Source organism: Aptenodytes forsteri, unplaced genomic scaffold (assembly GCF_000699145.1).
Source record: "Aptenodytes forsteri isolate BGI_AS27 unplaced genomic scaffold, ASM69914v1 Scaffold578, whole genome shotgun sequence".
In the NCBI taxonomy this organism is placed as follows: Eukaryota; Metazoa; Chordata; class Aves; order Sphenisciformes; family Spheniscidae; genus Aptenodytes; species Aptenodytes forsteri.
The window spans coordinates 393,798-416,385 of NW_008795139.1; the positions used below are offsets into that span (position 1 = coordinate 393,798).

The 22,588-nt window shown below is 49.6% G+C and overlaps 1 protein-coding gene across 1 annotated transcript in view; it reads right to left on the minus strand.

Moving 5' to 3' along the window:
* Positions 1–22,588, minus strand: part of CACNA2D2 (calcium voltage-gated channel auxiliary subunit alpha2delta 2) — a 204,513-nt gene that overhangs the window by 138,315 nt on the left and 43,610 nt on the right. The window contains exon 2 of the mRNA XM_009278506.1: positions 1,569–1,685. Coding sequence (XP_009276781.1) covers positions 1,569–1,685 — 117 coding nt within the window. The remainder of the gene's footprint in view (positions 1–1,568; positions 1,686–22,588) is intronic.

Sequence of the window (22,588 nt, forward strand, 5' to 3'; positions counted from 1 at the left end):
TCAAGTTTGCAGTTAACTTCTGTCACCCGTGTCTTCCTCCAGCATCTACAGGTGGTGCACATCTTTGGAACGTTTAATAGATGATATATGCTCACGCATGCACACAAACTGTGCAAACACAGGGACGTAAGCTCATGTTAAGAAAAGAACTGGTCTCGCTGTTCTTCACTTCTGCAAACCCAAATGCAGCGGTGACAATGTTTACACCCACTTCAGCTCCTTCCATTCAAGCTAAAACACTTGGCGTGAGTCCCAAGTAGGCTTGATCTTTACCTCCCCCAAACTCAAAAACTGAATACACAACAGTCTTCTTCACCCAAATCCCTACAGTTACCATATTTATCAGTTACTGTGGACAACCCTGTGCCATCCCATCAGTCAAGCTGGCCTTCAACCACACTTGACTCAGATACTATCAGGTCTTGAAACTCCCCTGGCCTACATGGGTGTCTTGGATTCCTTCTGCGTACCTTCTCTGAGCTACTTCTTCTTACCCAGCTATGGAGATAGGTCACTTCCAAACTCTCACTGCCTTAGTTACACCTCAGTTATTGCAACACCTTTTCCTCACCATGGTACTTTTTCCTGTGCTCCCATTCCTGCCGATCAGGTTGAAGGGTGACCAAGTCTTTTTGGCTATAGTCCCTATGCAGACACAACAGCTATGCTACCTGCTCCGAGCCTTCCCCTTACCTATCGCCCCACAAAAGCACTTCTAGTTAACCAAGCTGCAAGGCATGCCCAGTTGGCCATACTGCCAGATGTCCGTTGCACAACTTCATCCTGCTCGCTACAGTCAGGTATTCGAGAGGAGACTACAGCTCCTGGAAGTGAAACTCTTACATGGCTCCCATACCCCTCTGCAGCAGAGAGGGTATCTCCATCTCTCCAGGAAGGCAATTACCTGTTTCTGCCCCAGCGGCAAAGAACGCTGTAGCAGAGCACAGCCCCGCTGCCGCCTCGTTACAGTCACCACTGGGTTTTATCGAGCCGGCACCACGAGCAGGTTACCTCACTCCACTACAGATAAAATGAATTCATTTTAAAAGGATTGCTACAAAATAGGACGATAGATTGGAAATGTACGTAGGCACCCACGAGGGCAACTCACACACACAGTCAATCACAGGATTCAAGTGCCAGGCACCAGCACAAACATTTCAGTGCGTCCTCTCCTAAACAGGAAAAAAACCCTACTTGTCTGAAACACTGCAGGGATACCGCAGTACCTTCGCTCCCGCTCACCACACCCCCAGTTAAATGACTGGGTCAAATTTGCTGCCAGGCTTTTGCCGTCACTTGTATTCTTGTGGCAGCACCTTCAGGTGTTCACATGACAGTGGGAGGAGACAAAAAGCAGGAAGATACCTACAGTAGATCCTCACATGATACATCCTCACCTCACACCCCAGGCAGACTTCATATGAATCTGTGCAACTGCAGGATGCAGTTCCCAGAAAAGGCCACGCAACCGCAGAAATTACTTTGAAGCTGAAATCACAATGCTACGCCAGCATCAACCCTCTTCTTCAAACTGAACATATCAGCACACAGGCCCATCACCTTACCTTTAAAGCACGGACTTTCTTGGCCAAGAGGCTCTCAATGTCCCCTGCGACCTTCTCCACCAATTTCCTGGGCACGTTCTCCTTGACTTCAAACAGGTTTCTATTCTCATTGTAGATCTAAGAAGGGAAACAAGAGAAAGAAAGACAGTCAACATTAGAGAGAAGTACAGCAGTCTTCTCACAGAAAAGCTGATCCTCTAACACAGAAGAATTTTAGCAACGTGGATTAGGTAACAATATCGGCTCTGGAAATGAGGGGAACAAGGGAAGAAAGGCTTTGCAACCAGAAAAAAAAAGTGCATTCGACCTGCTGCCCACACCATTGGCTTTATAGTTACCTGCCTTCATGCTTGCAGGCTACGTGCATCCCCCTGTCACTCAAAAGCTGAGCTGTTCACCACACTGCCCACACCCCTCCACCTCTGTGGAACCAAACCAGCGGCACAGGCAGAGCCACCACGCTTCCTCCTGTGGTCTCCCTCGCCCAAACACACCCCTAAAGCCCACTGACTGCTCACACACCCGCTCCCCAAGGTCACTTGCTGGGTTTTGCAAATGCAAGACCAACTGCCTTGCCTGCCCCCAGCCCCCTGTGCACTGCCCGCGGGGTTCATTAGGTGCGGAGCCTGGCAGCACGGGTGCAGGCAGGGCAACCCCAGGCACAGGCAGCAGTGGGTACCAGGAATGGGAGCAAGGGGATCACATGAAGTAGGATAAAACCTCGTCTCTAAGCAAGCTATAGTAAAGTGGCACCCTCAGGAAATCAGGACTTGTACCACCAGTCCAGGACTTGGCCAGGCTGGGGTGGGGAGAGGCACAGATCTGTACTGGGAATATCCTGAAGGTCAGATGCAATTACCTGGATTTGAGTGTTTGCACCCAAAGCGCGCAGCTGTGACCCATAGGCCTGCCCTTCCACGACACATCACACAACTGCAGAGGAGAATGCCAGCCCCAAGGGAAGTGCTGTCGGCATCAGCACTGCCCCAACAAGAAGGGCTCAGTCCCACCACAAGACTTCGCAACCACCAACCCCTCAGTCACCTCCTCAGATCATTTTCCAACTTGTTAACCTGGCCTGTCTGCACACTCAGGTGCAACCAATACAGGGTAAAAGAGAAGAGCTTTTTACAACCATCTGAGATCAGGGGAAAAAAAATATCCTCATGCCGTATCTTTTCTTAAGTAAAATACAAGAAGAAAACCACACAGCAAACAGGATTCTGCTTCTCTCTGACTCCTCGGGCTACTTGCAAATACCTGCAACTCCAGACATGAAGACATCGGCAGCAGAAAATGCTCCAAGGAGAGTTAGACCTCCCCAAGGAGGTAGCTGACTCCATGCTTAACTGCGATTTCCATGCTAAGCATGTTTGGCACCTACCCGAGCTTGCATGATCCTTGGGAACTGAATCATTGCTTCCCACGGGACTAAAACCCCTCTTTGCTGGAGCTTCATTAGAGGTGAAATGCTCTGCCTGTAACTGCTGGTTTGTTGCAGACCTGACCACTACGACAAAGGAAGAGACCAGGTGGTGCAGAAACCATTTCTCACGAAACATCTGCCTGCCTCTGCCCCGATCTGTCCTGGGTCTCGGAGCAGCACCCAAACACAAACAGTAAACAACCAGCTTCCACAAGACAAACACGTACCTCAGAAATGCCCACATTTCACCCCGTGCTGGCAGCACGAAGGCAGGACTAAGGAGAAGCTTGGCTAGAGACACCCACCAGGCTGATACCACCACAACTTTCTCTTGGTGGAGCCAGCAAAAATAAAGGTATGGGCAGGCGGGTGCCCAGGATCCAGACAGCAGCACAACACACAGCTCAAGAACAGGATGAGACCCTCCTGATATGTTGGCAAACTACCCGAACTATTCTATGATTCTATACTTACTTCATCCTTTTTCTTTTCCAGATGTCACTTTCCCAGATGTCAATGAACGGGAGCAGAAAGCGACTCCGCTCACTGAAAGGCACAGATTCTATACTTACTCCACCCTTTTTCTTTTCCAGATGTTAATGAACTGGAGCAGAAAGCGACTCCGCTCACTGAAAGGCAGCTGGCAATGAATTCAGGAGCCTGAGCAGAGACCCCACCACCACTGCCTCCCCTTTCCTTTCATGGTTAAAGAAAGTGGTTTCTGACATTGAAGCCACAGGAGTATGCTCGGAGACTAAGCAAAAGGCTGCTCTTTCGGCTTTGCATGGTCCCTCCAGACCTACAGGGTTAATCTTCAGGCTTCAGCTTCGTTTTCTGCAGCTCTTGCTGGGGTCCCTGCTCTGCCCGAGCTCCTCCTTTCTTCCATGTCGCTAGGAAATTCCCAACAGCACGCCTCTCCCAGCAGCCTTGTGTCCACATACACCATTACTCCATCCTAGCTCTACTCCAGGCAACTGGGTTTTTTCCCAAAAAAGCCCCAGGGGATTCAGGTAACCTGCCCTGGCTGCCAGGATGGTAACCCACCCTGCCACTATCAGTGGGATGGCACACAAAAGGCTCAGACCTGCTCATTTCTGAAGCTTCTAGAGAAAACAGCATTTCTGTGAATTTTCCTGGTTACTGACCGGCAAGAGCATGGCCCATGAGCCAGGAGCAGAGATGCAGCAAGCCATATATCTGCGATCCTTGTCCGACTTCTCAGTCCCTAAGAAACATGTGGAGCATGGCTCCAGCGCCCTCCCCAAGGCTCTGCTCTCACAGGCTCCAGACCTGCCAGTCTTCAAGGAAGGGTAACTCCAAGCATTAAGGTTTCAGCCAACCTGATCCCAAGGGCTTCACCCACGTCATTTTGGTCCCCAAACCACCCATACGCGACATCAATTTGGCAACTCTTGTCTTATTATAGGTGATTGCTATGTGAGTGCAGTGACTCCAAAGAGGATGCTTTAGTAAGAGAACACATTTTAGAGACATCCTCAAACTCCAGAAGAAATTATTTCTAGGTGTTCTTCACATCAGAGCTCCATCACACCCCAAGCTTCACATCAAAAAGCATGTATTGCCAATAGCAAAACATCCCGCGCTAGAGAAAAACGCCCCACATCACCACAGAAAGGGTTAAAGCGAGGAAAGCTTGACACAAAGCAATATTCTCTCACACTCTTTTTTTCCCTTTGGTAAGTAACAGCATAACAAAATAATGTGTTTGGAAGGCGCACGCTACCTCCAGCTGAGCAGCGGCAATTAGGAAAGCAAAGAGGAGCAATCTTCAAGGAGAAAGCTTTGGGTAAGGAGGGCGTCCTGACATTAGTATTTTCCTATTATGAAACAGAAAATTGGCTCCTATTGGTTACGGACAGAAACGGTGCCTGTCCACAAGGGAGGAAAAAACAGAAAAAGAAACCAGGAGATGTTCCTCCAGCCCTCCCTGCAGCTGCAGAGCTCTGCAGTCTTCTTGGCTGAACAGTTCATCGGCGTTAATTAGAACAATCCAGCATGAATTAACAGTGACCATACGAGCACAAGAATGTACCAGACAGGCAGGGGAATGAATGGTAGTGCTCCAGGCAATTAAGATAGCTTCGCACTCTCCATTGTAGCATTTTGCTTTGGGTTGTTCAGAACTTGGCCGGATTTTACTTATCTAAGGTGACATTTCCCATATTGGGTTTTTCCTTGAGCTGAATCGGAGGGTGAATTTTCTGGCCAAAGACATCCCAAACATTCCTCAGCGATGGCAAAACCCGTTAGTTTTGTCCAGATTAGAAAGCCATTCTCATTGAAATTCTCCTGTGATCCGGTGCTCTGGGATCTGGGTTTGAAATCTGTAACAGCAGTGACCTCAAAGTCAAGAAACCCTGCTTCTTATTCCATGTAGGTACACTCACACACAGCCATACTGGCAGCCTCAGGGAGAAAGGGGGTGCAGGTTGCATGCTCTTGGTAGACTGTGGTTTACTTTGCAGTCCCTTCGTGAACACACCCCATCCCCTCACAGTCTGCACGTACCCCCCAACAGGCAGGGCGAGTGGGTGGCAATGCAGGAACACGAGAGTGAAGCCCAATCCTGCAAATACTCCAGCGGTGCTGACACAAGAAGTAATGCCCCTGCATTAGCCCTGCTCAACGTGGCCGGCAAACTTGAAGTTACTGGACAGGAGAGGGGCTGCACAGAGCCCCTGAATTACCTATGGAGGCATTAGCCCTCAGGCAGCACTGAGGAGGAAGCTGTTGTATTCAGGGGATGGGGATCGAGACCAAATTATAAACTGCAAATCTCAATAAAAAGTCTGGGAAAGGCTGAAGCTGGATGCAGTAGCCAGAAGATCCAGGCATGGCAGTGGAAAGAAGAGTCCAGCAGCAGATGCTGCGAGTGAACTAGTAAGTGGCAAGAGCGGGGGGAAATATTAACACAGGCAAAACAACAGAAAGTACTGAGTTGAAATAAAAAAAAAAAAATTATAATGGTGGCAGGTGGGGGGAAGAATATCAAACAGCTCAGGACAGCCTGCAACATGAAAAATTTAATCCCAAATACTTCTAAGCATAGTGCAATTATAAACAGTTGAGAAGATGATCTAAACCAGCAGAGAAGTGCTAAGTAGCCTTACTAAAGAGCAGAGCTGGTAACACAACCAATTGCCAATACACGTTCACAGCAGCAACTGTATAACCAGATCTGACACTGCCTCAGAACATCCATTCTCTAAATTCACTTGTTTGCCTTGCTCCTAATGCACACCAAACGATGCTCATCTCTACTATTAATTCCCTCCGTGCCTATATATCCAGGGAGCTGTCAAGGTTCAGAGAAAGCATTTGCCACTCCCCAGTCCCCCTGAGCACACTCAGCACCACGAAACTGGGCAGCCCGAGAAGGAACAGAAAAGGGTGCAGAAATACTCCCACGAGTGCAGAAATCACTACTCAATGAGCTGCCACAAGAGGACCCAGCACCTTCCTATGGGTCAAGGTATCTGATGATAAAACATGAAGGAAAATAACAAACCCTGGGGGAGCTCCCTGTATAGCACCACTAGCACATGTGCCTTTGGGCACCACTAGAAAGTAAAAATTGTCTCATCAGCCCCAGCCTTGCTGTTTCCCGCGGGCGCTGGCCTCCCGTGCACGGTAGCAGGGCCAGTCTCCAGCCTCCTCGCCCAGGACAACAGGGGGGACACTGACGGGAGGGCTGGGATGGTGGAGTACACATGCGATCCAAAACAGACCCCTTCTCCTTCCCTCTCCCCCCAGCTCCATTTCACATCCCCCAAGAAGCAGTCCTTCCCCAAAATCGAGCTATTGGAGGGGCAGCACTCTGCTGTGCTTGCACAGCATCATCTCCATGCCAAGACTCCCCCTCCGCCCCACTTAAAAACAACGACAAACAAAAAGCTGAACCCTGTCATGGCACCTGGTAACCCCAGCAGCTCTCAGCCCCACTGGGCCAGGATACAGGCTGTACCCACAGCTCAAACCCCAGCTGGGGTTTGCTTGGGGCCAAGCCCTGCAGCCCCACCAGGAGACGCTGCGGCGCTCTGGCTCCTGCTGCAAAGGCGTCTGGTCTGGGTAACAGTCATCTTCCAGAAACTATTTTTTTTTTCCCCCTGTATGAATCCAATACACCTGGTTTGGACAGCTGCAGTCCAAACACCAGCGTTTAATCACAGTGCAAACCTGGCATGTTTGCAAAAGAGCAAAGTACTACGTGCAGCAACAGAGCAGGCTGCCTTCCTGCTCCCATAGCATCGCACCTCAAAGTAGGGGTACTCCAGGTGAGGGAGGCCAAAGACCAAACTGCACCCCTATGGGTACAACAGCCATGCACAACCTGAGATAACCCCTCGTGCCCCAGAGATGGGACCGTGCCATGACATGCCCTACAAAGGCCATACACCAGAAAAATAAAAGGTTTTTCCCACCTAGCATTATTATGGGGGGCAGGGAAGGTCTCTGTTCAGGGGGATACTTCAAGCTCCCGCAGCCAGGCCCGTGCTGATCAGCTTCGTACAGTGACCCAGATATGGTCTCTGCAAAGGGAATTAGTTGGTACAACAAATAGTGCAGCAGGATACCTGCCCTTAGAGGTGCCGCTTGCTCAGACGCTCGTCCAGTGCTTCTCCTGGAGCTTCAGGATCTGCTGGTGTCCACCAGACAAGTGGCGGTCTGGCCCATTTTGTCTCATCTCACCTATGGTGGGGTCCTGCCATTTCCCCACGGCTCAGGGTATCACTGAAGAGGAACAGGGGGAACCCTCGAGCAGACTTGTTCATGCCTTGGTACACAGAGCAGACCCCTCTGACGAAGAGGGTGCCTAGAGAAGAATTGCCCAGGAACATAACTGACCGGCGAGAGCACCATGAGATGGTCCAGGCTGAGCAAGGAGCACTGTGGCTGGGTAACGGGGAGAAAAAGGAGTGCAAAACTCCAGAGGTCCTGCTGGAAAATGGAGACTGCTCAGGGCCGCAGGCAGAGAGCAGAGACAGCACGATTCCCATCTCGCCCCTCGTCCCTGCTGCACCTACTGTTGTTAAATTTCATCGTCTGGTGCTTATAGTTCTCACAATGATGGTAATCATTGTGGTGTCTATATTACATTAGGAGGATGTCAGCCTCGGCGCAGTGTCAGGGATAATCAAGCAGGCAGTGACAAGAGTGATAGCGGCCTCGCTGACAGCCCGCCAGGACAATCGGTGCTGCCTGTACCACGGTGTACAAGGCAGATCACACACTACTGCAGGGACGAGGGGGATGGGGACCGGCAGAGGGCACGGGGACGGCCTTCTGGCAAAGCAGCCATCAGCCAGGAAGGTGCTAGATCCTGTTTTTTCCTGTGGAGGAGTCAGGAGGGGGAAAGGCAAAGGGAAGCAGTCGCAGTTGAGCAGTGGTGCCACAGTCCAGCGAGGGCTTTGCAAATCTACCCCATGCCAACTCCCAGAGCCGGTACCGTAGACGCCACCAGCCCTGAGGATGCGGCTCTGTGAACGCAGCCCTGAGCCCAGGCGCCCGCCGTGCCGCCCCCTCGGGAGCAGTGCGGGCAGCTGGCTCCTGTGGAGCCTGACCTGCCCCTTGCTACAACCTCTGCCTTGTCCTCAGCGAGAGCTGCTGCTCCTGCAGCCTGCGGATGTGCTCGAGCACGCACAGGAGGCGAACAGCTTGACATTTACTAACCCCATCTCCCTCTCTCCTCGCACAGTGCCATTTCCCTGCTGCGCTCCTTCCTTCCACCTACCTAATAAAAAGCAAGCACCCCCCGAGCAGCTCTTCACAGCTCTCCTGCAGAAGCAGGACAGGGAAACACGCAGTTTAGCTGCTCCTCGGGGACGGTCACTATAATTGAAGCAAACCATAGAACTAAGGTCTCCTTCCTTCACTAAAGAGCCTGCTAAAAGGCAGCAGTACCACAGAGGACGTGGGAGGTGAGAGGAAGGCAGCCCACTCCACCAGGGATGGAGAGGTGGAGCTGCTCCAGCGCTCCCCATCCTGCCGCGTCCGGCACCGGCACCCACGTCTCCCATCCTCTGTGGCACTGGCAGCGGCTGGACTTCTGCTTGCTCAACCCAGGATCACGAGCCTCTACGGCTGAGACTTCGGGCCTGCCAGCCCTGAAGCAAACCTGAGACTGCTATGCATAATTTAGCAACTAGACAGGGATAAAGGGCTATGCACAGTTAGCCTGGATTATAGAAAACCTCTCCCGGCCTGGAAAGCTGCTTTTAGTCTTCAGCAGCCCAAACCCTTGTACAGGGAGCTCTCAGAGCGACAGACCTGCCTGGGTGTCTGCAGAGAGTGAATCTTCTGCAAGGTAATTCAGTATCACACAACTTCAAACTCAGTCTTCTCCTTTCAGATAAAGTGCTGTAAAAATAAATCACTGTGTAGTTGAAAACGTAAGGTCTCAACCAGGACGGGAGCTCTGCCCAGGCCCTCCTCTGCATGCTCACGGCCCCTTGGATGGCGTGGCTCTTGCTGCCAGGTCAGGGCACAAGCCCACCAGAGCCTGCTGTGCGAATGTATGAGAGGGAGAGAACAGCTATAGTCTTCTTTCAGATAAAGTGCTGTAAAAATAAATCACTGTGTAGTTGAAAACGTAAGGTCTCAACCAGGACGGGAGCTCTGCCCAGGCCCTCCTCTGCATGCTCACGGCCCCTTGGATGGCGTGGCTCTTGCTGCCAGGTCAGGGCACAAGCCCACCAGAGCCTGCTGTGCGAATGTATGAGAGGGAGAGAACAGCTACAGCATCTCGGACAAACGCCCAAATGTATTCAGAGATCACACAATCTCTAAAAATATACACTTGTACAGTAAAACAGAAACAAAACAAAAAACCCCAACCTGATCCTTGACTCTGGCTGCTCTCTTGGTTATATGGGACATAATAAAAGCTTCAGTAAGGAAAATACAGTATTTTTAAAAGGTACCTCAACTGCTTTCCTTCAGGATATATGCAGAAGAGTTTAACCAGTTTGATTAAGTCATGTCTATACAGACATGACTGTGTCTGTCTGTAGCTCAGCATCATTAAAATTGCACCTAGAATACCCTAGGTGCATCCTAGGACGGATGCTGTCACAGATAAAGATGTACTATTCTGCTATATTTCAGCTTTATACTGTTTCTATCAGAATGAGTGCCTCTGCATGATGGATCATACTGGCTTTACCCCAGTGTCCCTAAGAAAATGAAATTATGCTGTACCAAAGCAAGGGATAGGTCAGATCAAAAACTGCATTGATACAGCGGTGCAAATCCTTCCTCGTGAAGCTCTTCCAGAAAAACACGCTTGATTTATATCAGTTCAACAGAACTCAATTTCCCACTGGTTTACCTATAAGCAAGGATTAAAATCGATTTTGGAATGGATCGTCAGTTTAACTGAAAGAGGTTAAAGTGCTCTCTCAGGCAGACAGGCACACGCTCTGCTGAAGCACCACGCTGGACCCACCAGGACAAGCGCAGGGGTTGGGAGGAAGGGGACACCGAAGGAGGGTTCGGAGGAGAGGGGGAATGGAGCAGGAAGCCCAGGGAGGGAGGGAGGGTTTGTGCTGGGACTGGTGGCTTCAGAGAGCACATGAATGAGATGAACCAGAGAAGATGTAGATGGTTAGGGAAAGATAAAGCAAGAAACTTCTCTGCTTCTCAGATCACCCCTGGACTCTGTGTGGCTGCAGTTCCGCCTTTCTCGCAGTTGCTGGACGGTTTAAAACTTTGTTTTCCTTTATTGTGCTGCTTCTTCTCCAAGGCTAAATGTTTAGGACACTGAAATTACAAAAGCTAATACAGACCCAAAATGGGATCTCACCGGACTCAGTTTCCCCGGCAGCGAGGAGGATGAGGAAGGGACCACCACTGCTATGAGAGAAGACGGAAAGCATTTCACCCAGCCTCTTCTGCCGAAGCACACCGACAGCGGCGGTGTCTGGGGCAGGGCTGCTGCAGCCAGGCAAAGGCTGCTCCCCGTTCCCTGCAAGTGTACCCCAAGCGTGCACGGCTCGCTTGCTCACTCTGCATTGAGCGATGCAAGACTCTCGGATCCTCAGAAACTTGACTTTAAATAAATAACAAGGCCTCTTTCCCAAAACAGCTTTATCTTCTGTGCCAGAAAAGCTGCTGCTTCTTGTAGGAAGGGCTATGGAAAAAGGCTGTGCTGTGCAGCCTCTAACACTAAAGCTCCCAGACACATTTTGCAGGCTTTCCTTCTAACTACACAAGAAAAAGAGTAACAATTACCTCCTGCTGCCTTTTATTCTTATTGATGGCTACCACTGGCCAAATTCAGCTCTCAGCTGCAGTGATGCAAATTTGGGATAACTCCACTGACACGGAATTAAACTAAATCTCCTATTAGAGCTAGAGCGATTGAAATCTAGGCCAGCATAAGTCAGCACTGTCAACAGTTACCCCTACAGTTTTCTGCAGAGTAATGATCTATTTTAAAGAAATTGAACTTCTAGAAATAGCAACTTTGCAATTCTCTTGATTTACCTTCTGATGTAGGTTTTGGGGCTTTCTCTGATCTTCAGGGATTCACGTTTACAAGCTTTTCTCCCTAATCTCAAGCACTGGAAGCATTTCTGTAAATGCACAGACTCGTTGGAAGCAAGGCTGGAAAAGACCCAATTGTCCAACCCATCCCTCTGGCTCATGCAGGATCCACCTAACCTGTGCTGTTCAAAAGCCCTGCTCTTACCCACTGGTGGTGGAGAGCCCAGGCTTCCCTGGCTGATGTCCTCCAGTGTTTTCCTAGCCAGCCTGTTAGAGAGTCATTACTTATGTTGTGGCATAGGCTCATAAAGCTTTGCCTTGTCCCCAGAGGATATGGAGAATAGGTTTGTAGACAGCTTTCTTCCACGCATTTCCAGACTCATCCTTTCTCCTGCTAGTGCTTCCTGCTCCCTGAGCCAGTAGGGTCCAGAAACTGAGACTTTAACAAAAATACACCACATACCTGGAGATTTTAATAAAGAGGTGACCCTCTGCAAAGTCCTATCAGCTGAGGTTTTCAACTTAGTCCCACCTTACCAGCAAGACTTGAGCAGCAGCACCAAACCCTCCAGCTGGGAAACCAAGCCCAGGTTTGTTTTCAGCACAGTCTTGGAGGGGCACAGGGGCAGGACAGATACGCACCCACAGAGATCCCACGGGATGTCTCTTCTTGAAGGCAACATCCAAAGATCCAACATCCAAATGGCGAGAACTCCACTAAAAGATTCAGAAGCCTCTGCAGCATCACAGATAATAGAGCTGGAAGGGATCTCATCAGCTCATGTAGTCCCAGCGGGCTCAGATACCCCCAACATGACGTTTCTAACTTAACTATCACGGTTATCTCATTCCTAACATGTTCCTCTGACCTGTTCTTAAAGATATCCAGCGATGGAGATTCCTGTGCTTCACAAGACAAAATGCTCCAGTACTTCACAATCCTACTTGAAAACTTTTTATGATGCCTAAACTGAAAATCCTTTGCTGCAATTTAAAACCATGTTCCTGGTGGAAAGACCCAGAATTAATGAAGAACAGGCAGTTCTGCCTCGTGCTGCTGTGCCCCGTTACATATCTGAAGATTTGTCCTACTTTAGTTTCTACTCTTGTAGGCTAAAAAAAATCAAATTCATTTATTCTCTCCCCAGAAGTTAATGCTTTTCATATCCAAGTGTCTTGGGTTCAAACTACAATTAAAGTGACAATTAGGAAATGCCATTGGTAGAGCCTTCAGCAGAGCGCTATTCAAAACAGTCCCCAAAATATCCAGGCATCTGTCAAAGCTGGGCACTTTTGATCAGATGCCCAAAACCAAAACTTTGTGGGAAAAGAAAATACAGATCAGGAGTGAGGTGGAGGGAAAAAACAGAGCAAAACTAGAGCCCAAGTCTTGAGCATAACAAGGCACACATTTTTTGATGGAAGGGCAGAGAGACAGTACAAGAGTGCTCAGACAGGAATTGCAAGAGCAGATTTGAGGAATTCCAAGATCCCCGGTCCTGATTTGATTGCTGACGAGAGTGGGGCAGCGAGTGGCTGCAGCCTGCCGTGGAGTAACAGAGCAGGAGGTAAAGGTTAGCAGCAGCGTGCAACGGCAAAACTGTGGCGATGGGGGGCTTAAACGGCATCCATCTGTGCTGTGTCCCACCCTTTCCTGTTCCTCCACCTTCCTCATCTTCATGACCTCCAAAATACGTGATTATGCCAGTGAAAAACTGCAGTCGTCAGTCAGATACGCCTGCTAAACCCAGCCTGCTGCTGCAGCCCCCCACTCCAGGCTATTTCTGCGCAGGATTTGCTAACACGCAGCCTCCCAGTGCCATGCAGGTGCAGCCGTCACATCCCAACCCTGACAGCCTGCTGAGGAGCCCTTCAAATTAAAGAGAAAATACAGTGGGGACCTCTTAGCAGAGCAGTAAATTGCCCTCCCCCCTGCACCAGCCTTCTTCTCAATCAGCTGCTCGTTTAGCTGTGGCTGTGACAAACAAGCAAGGCACAGGGCTGCCCTCCATCATCGTGCGAAGGACCAGACATGGACTCCTCCTCGGTGGGGAGCAGAGGGTAAGTGTCCTATGGATCCACACTTCACAGGCCCCACGAGGTTTCCAACACGCAGGCTCTCACTTGCTGGGCTGCAGGCAGAAGTTGCTCCCTGCTGCATCATCTCCTGCCAACCTCGCCGAGCGCCCTCCCTCCCAAACCAGCCACTACTTGCTTGATCAGCATTTTTTGGGGTTAATGATGGTAAATTCTCCTCCATCAGCCTTGGATGGTGCAGCAGTGACTCGTGGGCTCTCCCATTCTCTCCCTGGTATCAGCCAGAGCAGGTCAGCTTCAGCTCTTGGAAGGGTGGTCCTCAACATGAGAGAAGGACCAAGGCAAAGGAAAACACTCACCCTTTGCTAGATACAGCTGATCCATACGACTAGTGTAGGTGACTTACTCACTAGGAGATGTGTTACAGGCTTGGGACAGAGAACAAAGGGTAGCCTGTTTCTTTCCCAGGCAGAGCCAGACATACAGGCTTTGCAGAAGCAGGTATATATGGGCTGTGAGTTTCTGTTCTCCGTATGGCCGAAGAGGAGACAGCAGGACGATCTGCAATCCTAGCATCACTCCTAGCAGCCAACAAACTCTGCCTATGTACACTGCTACGATCGCAGGAGGGCTGTCCCAGAGACGGGGAAGAACTCGGTCCCCAGGTCCCCATCACACCCCAGGATTAGCAGGGTGCAGGGAAGCACCCACAGTATGAAAGCCAGAGCTGGGCAAGAGGGAGCCAGTGCCCCCAGAGCAGCCAGAAGTACTCACTCTGATCTACCCAAACACCATCACACAAATCCGCGCATGCACTTGCATCCCCACTTGCCTTATCCCCTCCTTCTTCAGTTCTTTCCCAATATTTGAGGACTCTAGTCCCTGCTGTCCCAGCCCTTTCCCCCTGCACACAGGCACATGCTCACAAATACACTGCCGAGCTCCAGACCCATCTGTTCTTACAGGAATAGCTCCCCACACAGCTCTGCCTGTGCACTTTGCTGTCGACACAAAGCGCTATTTCAGCTCCACACCTGCACTCTCCCTATGACAGCGTGCGATCTTAATTAAGCTTTAGGCACAGATGGGGAGCAATTGTCTGACACTTATGGCTGAGAGAGGGGACTCGGTCCGTATTCCCCCTTTGCCATACGCACAGTACCGACCTGCCTGCATGATCGTGGGCAAGTCATCTTCCCGTGTCTGAATGGTCTCACTGACCTCCCACTTCAAAAGAATTTATCGTTAATTTTTGCAAAGTGTTGTGGAAGCCTTAGAGGAAAGGTAGCACATGAACGGAGAGTATTAATATTCCACCAGGAGCCTCTAGGAACTGACCGGTGCATTAAAGCTACTACAAGCAGAAACAAAACTCGTGTACGGCTCAAGCCAGACCCCCAAAGCACCGGCAGATTTTTTGCAGTACTTTCCATCAGCATTAGGAAACACATATGTGGCCTGTCATTACACATCCAGAGCTATGGCCCTGTCACTTGGATCTAAGATAACATAACCAGGGGAGAGCAGGACTGCAGATGGATTCAGATCTACACGGTGTAAGAACAGGTTGCATCAGGCACCCTGTACGGTGAAGCATTAGTCTCCTGCTGTTCCAGCATAAAGTTAATCAGGGACAGAAATTAATCCCTCCTGACAGCATGTTGCCAATTTCTGATTTCATCCCTATTTGCTTGTAGCTTATCATCAAGGGAATGGGAAACTTGCAGCATGGACAAGCCTGCCACATGCCTCCTCCTTTGGTAAAGGCTCACACGCACCAGCCATGGGTTCACGTTCACTCAAAGCAACACGTCCGTGCTCTGCGTGCACGCAGGTACCCTCACATGCATACAGATCCACCCGCCGTTACACAGGTAGGCACACTGAAAAGTTACGCATATGCTTAAGGCAAAATATATGCCCAACCATCAGCTTTACTTCAAGACAGTGGGAGGGAAGGGGGGGGAAACAAGAACAAGAAGAAAGAAATCCTCTCCCCGGAGGGAAGTGCCAGAAGAGCAAAGTGGCATTTACAAATCATAAGCATTTCCCTTCCCCACTCTCTGCTCCTTTGCCCAGAATGTTAATTAGCATTACTCTAAACAGCAGCAGCACAAGCTGAAACCCAAGCAGCTTCGACTGCTTTAAAGGAAACGTGGTTGGGAATTCTTTCAGATGAGACATTTAAACTCAAATGGTGAGACATCTGATGGCGATGCAGCAGGTGCTTTTTAATGCCACCTTATAACTTTCCTCCTAAAATGAAGGAGCCACTTCTAAAGAGGAAACCATAATTTCCCAGGGCCGCAGGATTCTGCCTCATGTTCCAAATGTTAGGGTTTTATTCTGCAGCTTCGTCTCCCAAGACCAGTGGATCATGGATTGAGCCCCATAGCATGGCAGCAGCACCCTGCTCACTCCTACGGTCCTGAAGCATGTCACTGCGCTCCAGGCTGGGCAACCCTGAAGGCTGCTTTGCAGTGGAGTTTAGCTGATCATGTAACAGAAAAGCAGGTTTGCAATTATATTCATAAATAATAGCGCTGACTTGGTTTTGTATCATAAATAAAACTTAGATGATTATATAGAACACACATATCTCTGTGTGTTTGGATGATCAATATACATCTTAAAGTATCACCAAATTTTAGCCACAAAAATCGTAGCAGGAAACATGCTTCACGGTTTGCTTCTCCTTTTAGTGTCGTTCCCTTTCCTACCATTTATAAGTCTCCTCATCCAACTTATCAAAACTGCTGTTGTCACCAGAAAAATCTGCTGCCTCGAGCGGCCGATGCCGTGTTCCCAGCACACCCAGTGCCATAGCTACATAGTCAGGAGGAACCTGACCTGGTATCTCCTGAATAACTCGGGTGACAGGGCTGCTGGAATTAATTCCTGCTGAAATGAGAAACTCAACAACATCCCATAGACTGAAACAATGGGTCTTATACACGTGGACAGCAGTTCTTGGTACCAAACCCACGCACGGGTCCACACCCGAGCTAGGTGCCCAGACTCTGTGGTGATGGGCTCATCCTGAGCACCTGGACAAACAGGCAGCGAATGTGCCGTCATCTCAAAGGGGTCCCAATACAAGCCCACACCAAAACCAAAACAAAAAACCAGCGCAGTCTCCTCTGAAAGCAGAGCATGCACAGCGTAGGAGCATCCTCCACTATGCGTTGCGGGAGCATTCAGCCCCATTACCTTAGAAACTGAAGAGCTGTTGTGAAATAAGTGCAAGAGAAATTAGGGGGGGGTGGGGGGGGGGGGGGAGGGAGGGGAAGGGAGGGGAGGGGAAGGGAAGGGATGTGGGGGTGGGGGGTGGGGGGGGAGGGAGAAGCAGTCTCTCATCCATAAAACCATTAGGAAAGCTAAAGCGCGCTCCCAGCCACTTGCTGAGTTCACGGGAGAATTGCTCTCCTCTCTCCCTCCGACAGACCCAGCTGCACATCACAGGCCTCCGCATCACCAGCCCCTGCAACCCAGCCTCCCAACTCAGGCAATGGGCAAATCCATGGCAAAACAGGTATTTCTCATGTCTCCTGCCAGCGTAGGGTTCTGCCCTCCTTCCGCCTTATTTTTCCAGGTCTGCTATCAGGCTGAGGAATTTCACAAGTAACTGGTTTTGCATGGGGCTTACTCAGTAGGACATAATTGACTCTTGTTGCAAAGAATTAAGTGCTCTCAAAAGAGATGTCCATTTTTAATGCCTTTTTTATTCTTACTAATGAATTAAGCCAAGATAACACCAAGTAGTTCCCAGATGAGACTGATTGTCAAGCGGATGAGGATTTTATCGATAGATTCCCCCCCCCCCTTTTTTTATGCTCAACTCAGAAAAATCATAATAAAAAAAAGATACAAGCAGCCAGAAATGCCTTTTCCTCCTTTAAAAAGCATAATCTCTCCAGGAGATTCCTTTCCCAGCTATATTAGTTATTACTGCCTCTGCATGGTTTCTAGTTATGCGTGCATTTGAAGAAAAAGGGGGAAAAAACACCCGAGTTCACATAACTCCTTTATCTCAACCTCAGGATGCTCTGGTGAACATTTTGAATGAAATGACCCATAAAGTGATTAACAGTTTATTAACTTGAAGGGCAAGTCACAACACTACCATAGAAAAGCAGCACTATTTCTAGACATGCTAGCGAGTTTGCTTATGGACACTAACATTCTCACTGTTTTTTTTCTTTTCCTTCTCTCCTTTTTTAAATAAAGGCATGCTTCCATTTTGTCCTACTCCTCTCACTTCCCCACAAGCCCACTACCCTTCCAATTCATGGACTGGTATCCAAACCTGCCACAGACATTGCTTCCTAAAGACCACTCTGAATTGCAGAAAACGCGCTCTCTATCTCAGCTTGCTCCAAAAATCCCTCACAGGCAGCCTGGAAATGTCAAGCGCTGCGGCTCCTATCGTCTGTTCGCTAGATTTCAAATGCTTTTTCAGATCTTCCTGTGTGCCCTGCTACTCAAGGTCCCTCTTCTTGTCTCTGCACTTTGCTCATGGTGCAGAAAGAGGTCCACCTCCACCACCCCCTCACCCTTTTTCCAAGCATCTCAGGACTCCCAGAGCAAGGAGACCACAGCTCCTACTGGGGAGACCATACTGGTTATGCACGACCTCCAATCTGCATCTCCAGTTGTGGTTCCACACACGAGATGGGGACCTGATTTACAGAGCTGGTTTGCAGCCTATATGACTGTCTGACCAGGCTCACCTCACCTTCTGGAGAAAGGAAGGAGGGCAGGGAACGAGGATTGCCCCTGAAGCATTTCATATGCAGAAGTTCTGCAGCAGGTAGGTAGGAAAAGGACAGGACAAGGCACAGCAGAAGAAACCACAGCTGGGAAGCTGGGCTGATCTGCTCAGGAATTCAGCACAGTTTGCATGGCCGGGCTGGACAGATGCTGGAGTTGAGCTGAGGAGTTTCGCATAGCAGATGGTCAAGGAGCTGCGGTTTGCAGGTAATCTAATAATTAAGTAGTCATATCACTGAGGACATGAGCCACAGGATCACAAGGGGCTGGCACACTTGCCCCGTTGCTGTAGAAGTCATTGGACAATATAAAGCAAGGACATTAACTGTTTAGCTCCCAGCTACAGCCAACAGCAGCTTCCCTCAGACAAAAATCACTGTAGGACACAACCAGGAGCTGAAGCTACATTGGCACTCACCGTCACCCCAGGCTCCACAAGTGGACCACGAAGACAACGTGCAACTGCTGCTGCCATGGGGGCTGTCACCTCCTCCCCTTCCCCCTTATCACAGCCCTGGCGCTGACACAAGCAATGGCACAGCTCTGCTGCAAGTCTGCTCAAGTCACTGATCCAAATAAACTAACCCTATCAAAATTTCCAGCTGGGAATAAACCATATCAAACTCTGAGCACGTTGTGCCAGCTTGAAGCCCTCGGAATGACAGGGTTGACTACTTCACCCTATGCTCCTGCACCAGATACAGGAGACCTGTGGTACCAGCAAGGGAGGAGGAGACAGAAAAATCCCAGGACAAAGCCCTCCAGTGAAAATAAAAAAATATGTTTCTAGAAGTGATGAAATGCCAGCACTCACTCTCTACAGCCCCCAACAACAAAAAACCCTGTTCAGATATTTTTTTTTATTAACTGTCACAAAATGATGTAATGCATATAGTGTAATTATGCTTAAGTGCTTTCCATGTTAAATGTCATTTCAGTTATCACTTTTTAAATGCAATTTTTATTGAGTGCACAATAATAATTTAGCAAGTAAACAGGCAAGTTACAAGAAAAGAGTGGAAGTGCAGGGGGAGGTGGGAAAGCCTCAACTGTGACAATGAAACGCACTGGTGTACGTGGAGCTGTTACTTCTGAAAGCTCGGAAAGAATTATAAAAAAAGCCATAAATTACAAGGTTGCAAAATGCAATAAATTACAGCCTCTACAAAAGGCAGATAATGGAAATGAGAAAGGATAGAGGAAAGGGGGAGGAATCTACATAATTTGTCACCAGTGACCCCAGACATCTGTACAGACTGCAAAGAACACTGGAAATATTTGGGTGTTTCAGTCTCCTCACAAACAATAGTTAGTCCTCAGAGGCCAGCGTGAGGGTCAGCTTTAGGGATGCTTCCCCTCTATTGGCACAAACACAGGAATCTTTCCCATGGAAGACACGTTCTCCCCCAAACGTGCAGTCTTCCCTGCATCAAACATATCTTGGGGAAACCAGGGGAACTCCAGAGAGAAGACCAACAGCCCTGCGCTTTGTAGAAGCTAAAGCCCATCAGTCTGCCAAGCCAACAGGAATGGGGTGCAAGCACGTGCTGACACACTCAGCAGGGAGAGGCACGGATGCACCTAATCCAGCCATTAAACATGGGCTTCAAAGATATGACCCTTACTCCTTCCCCTTTCCCTTTGCAGAAAAGGTCCTGGAGGCCTTGGTGGACACCAAGTTGACCATGAGGCAGCAATGTGCCCTTACAGCAAAGAAAGCCAACGGTACCCAGGTCTGCCTTAGGAATAGCCAGCAGGTCAAGGGAGGTGATCCCTCCCCTCTACTCAGCACTGGTGAGGTCACCCCTGGACTGCTGGGTCCAGTTCTAGGATCCCCAGTGCAAGGGAGATATGGAACTACTGGAGAGAGTCCAGAAAAGGGCCACTACAATGGTTAAGGGACTGGAGCATCTCACAAGGAAAGGCTGAGAGAGCTGGGACTGCTCAGCCTGGAGAAGAGAAGGCAGAGGGGGATCTTATCAGTGCCTATAAATACCTGAAGGGAGGGTGTAAAGAAGACAGAGCCAGGCTCTTTTCAGTGGTGCCCAGTGACAGGGCAAGAAGCAATGGACACAAACTGAAACACAAGGAGGTCCATCAAACCATAAGGCAACACTTTTTTTTTTCCCCCCCTCCCACTGTGAGGGTGACCAAGTACTGAAACAGGTTGCCCAGAGAGGTTGTGGGGTCTCCCTCCTTGGAGATATTCAAAAGCTGTCTGGACATGGTCCTGAGCGACCCACTCTGGGTGATCCTGCTTGAGCAGGGGTGTTGGACCAGATGACCTCCCAAGGTGCCTGCCAGCCTCAACCATTCTGCAATCTGGGATTCAACCACCTTCCCAAATCCATACGATTGACCCCGGCTTTAGCACAAGAGGGTGAAACTTTTACTGCCATTAAGGCTACACGTAGCTGCTGAACCAAAGATGGCAGCAAAGACAGACAACCTGCGCAGCAAGCGGGAGTCAGCAGCCAGGAGACAGCCCCCTGCTATGAGAAAACACATTCACATGAGAAATGCTCTTCAGCAGCAACACGTGCCGGCAACGCCAAAGCCATTTGGAGGAAGACAACAAGCCACTTCTCAGGAGTGGGGGGCAAGGACAGGCGAGATGGTGCCAGGTGCTGGGAGGCACGGCTCCCTATCGATTTCATGGCTGGCTGGGTCCCTGGGAATCAATACCCTTGGGATTTCAGGATTTTCAAAACAAAGCCACCGACAGAAAGGAAGAACCTACTAGAGTAAAACCTACAAACAAAACGAAGGCAGCCAAGTTCCGAGAATGGAGATGAGCAGGATCTTAATCTCTGGAAAATTAAATCAGAAGAAAATGGAACGGGCGCAGATTTTGGCTGATGGAGAACATCCTCCTTTCAGGAGCGTGTGTGCCAGGTTTATTCGATTAAAACTTTTCAGGATGGAGAGATATGGATGAGAAGGGAGTGTTTTCATTACTAAAGTGGGAGCGAGGAGGAGGAGGTGGCCTATAGTTGCTATAGGACCATTTTTACTACTAATGGTAGCAAATAGTCCCAGTGGATGGGAGTAAAATGATTTTACAGGTTATTTCACTCCCTGGGGATGGAATTTTTTTGCAGGAACTAGATGCAGGCTTCCTGGTGTCCATCTGAGCTCCGGGCTGACACCGCAATCTCTGAAATAGTCTGGCAGTTGCTTTCACTGCCTCCAGACCTCAGGGAAGAGAAATCCAGCCTCACTGGTTTGAGGGGTTGACTGGGAGCCTAAGGTGAGGTTTTACTACTGCAGTGGCAAGCCCTGGACATTTCTCAGCCAACGCCGAAAGGCTAGGACAGGCTGGACATTGCCAATGGCTCCTTGAGGGTCTTCTTGAAATGAGTTTGGCAGGGCTCAACTTAACTCCCAATCTGTCCACGCTTTTCTCTCTGTCTAATCCAAGTCCCACCTTCCAAACACCACTAGAAGAAATGCCTGGGCACCATCATGAGCATCAGATGAGGGAAGAAACCAGCTTCTCAGCCCATGCAGGCAGATGGGCAGAGGGAATGGGAAGCCTACCTTGCTCGTGCTCGTGCCTCCGTTATAGGAAAAGGGTCTGAAGAAACTCAGGCAGCAGAGCTAGCCGTGAAAGGCAGGTCATGCCAAGGCGAGCCAGCAGGGCACAGGCAGGCAGGCACGGCAGAGCTGACAGCAAGCGCTGCAGCCCCAATGCCCTGCCAGCACTGGTAAACCAGGCAGCAAGTCTCCTCAAAGCGAGGGCCGAGATCTCTCCTTGCTCCCCTCCATCCCGTGCTCCCCGAGGGGCCCTGCCTCCTGTGCTGATGGGCTCCAGCACAAGTTGCTAATCAGGGCACAGTGCAAGCAGGGACCGGCAGGCGCTTTTTTCCCAGCAGGAGCTGAGTGCCAGCACTTCCACTGAATTAACAAAAAAAAAAAAAGTGTGTCTGTTTCAGATGAACTGGGGGAAAAAGGCTTCAAAGGTTTCCAAAAAAAATGAAGCAGAAGGTTAAAGGGAATGCAGTTTTCCAAGGGAGGAACGGTTAACCCCAGGGCCTGAGCAGTCCTGCCACACTCTCCTCTGTGCTCTGGCTCCCTGGCCTCAAATTGCACTGCGGCATCATAATGACTATCTGCCCTGTCCTGGTTTCGGCTGGGACAGAGTTAATTTCCTTCCTAGTAGCTGGTACAGTGCTGTGTTTTGGATTTAGGATGAGAACAATGTTGATAACACACTGATGTTTTAGCTGTTGCTAAGCCGTGCTTACACTAGTCAAGGACTTTTCAGCTTCCCATGCTCTAC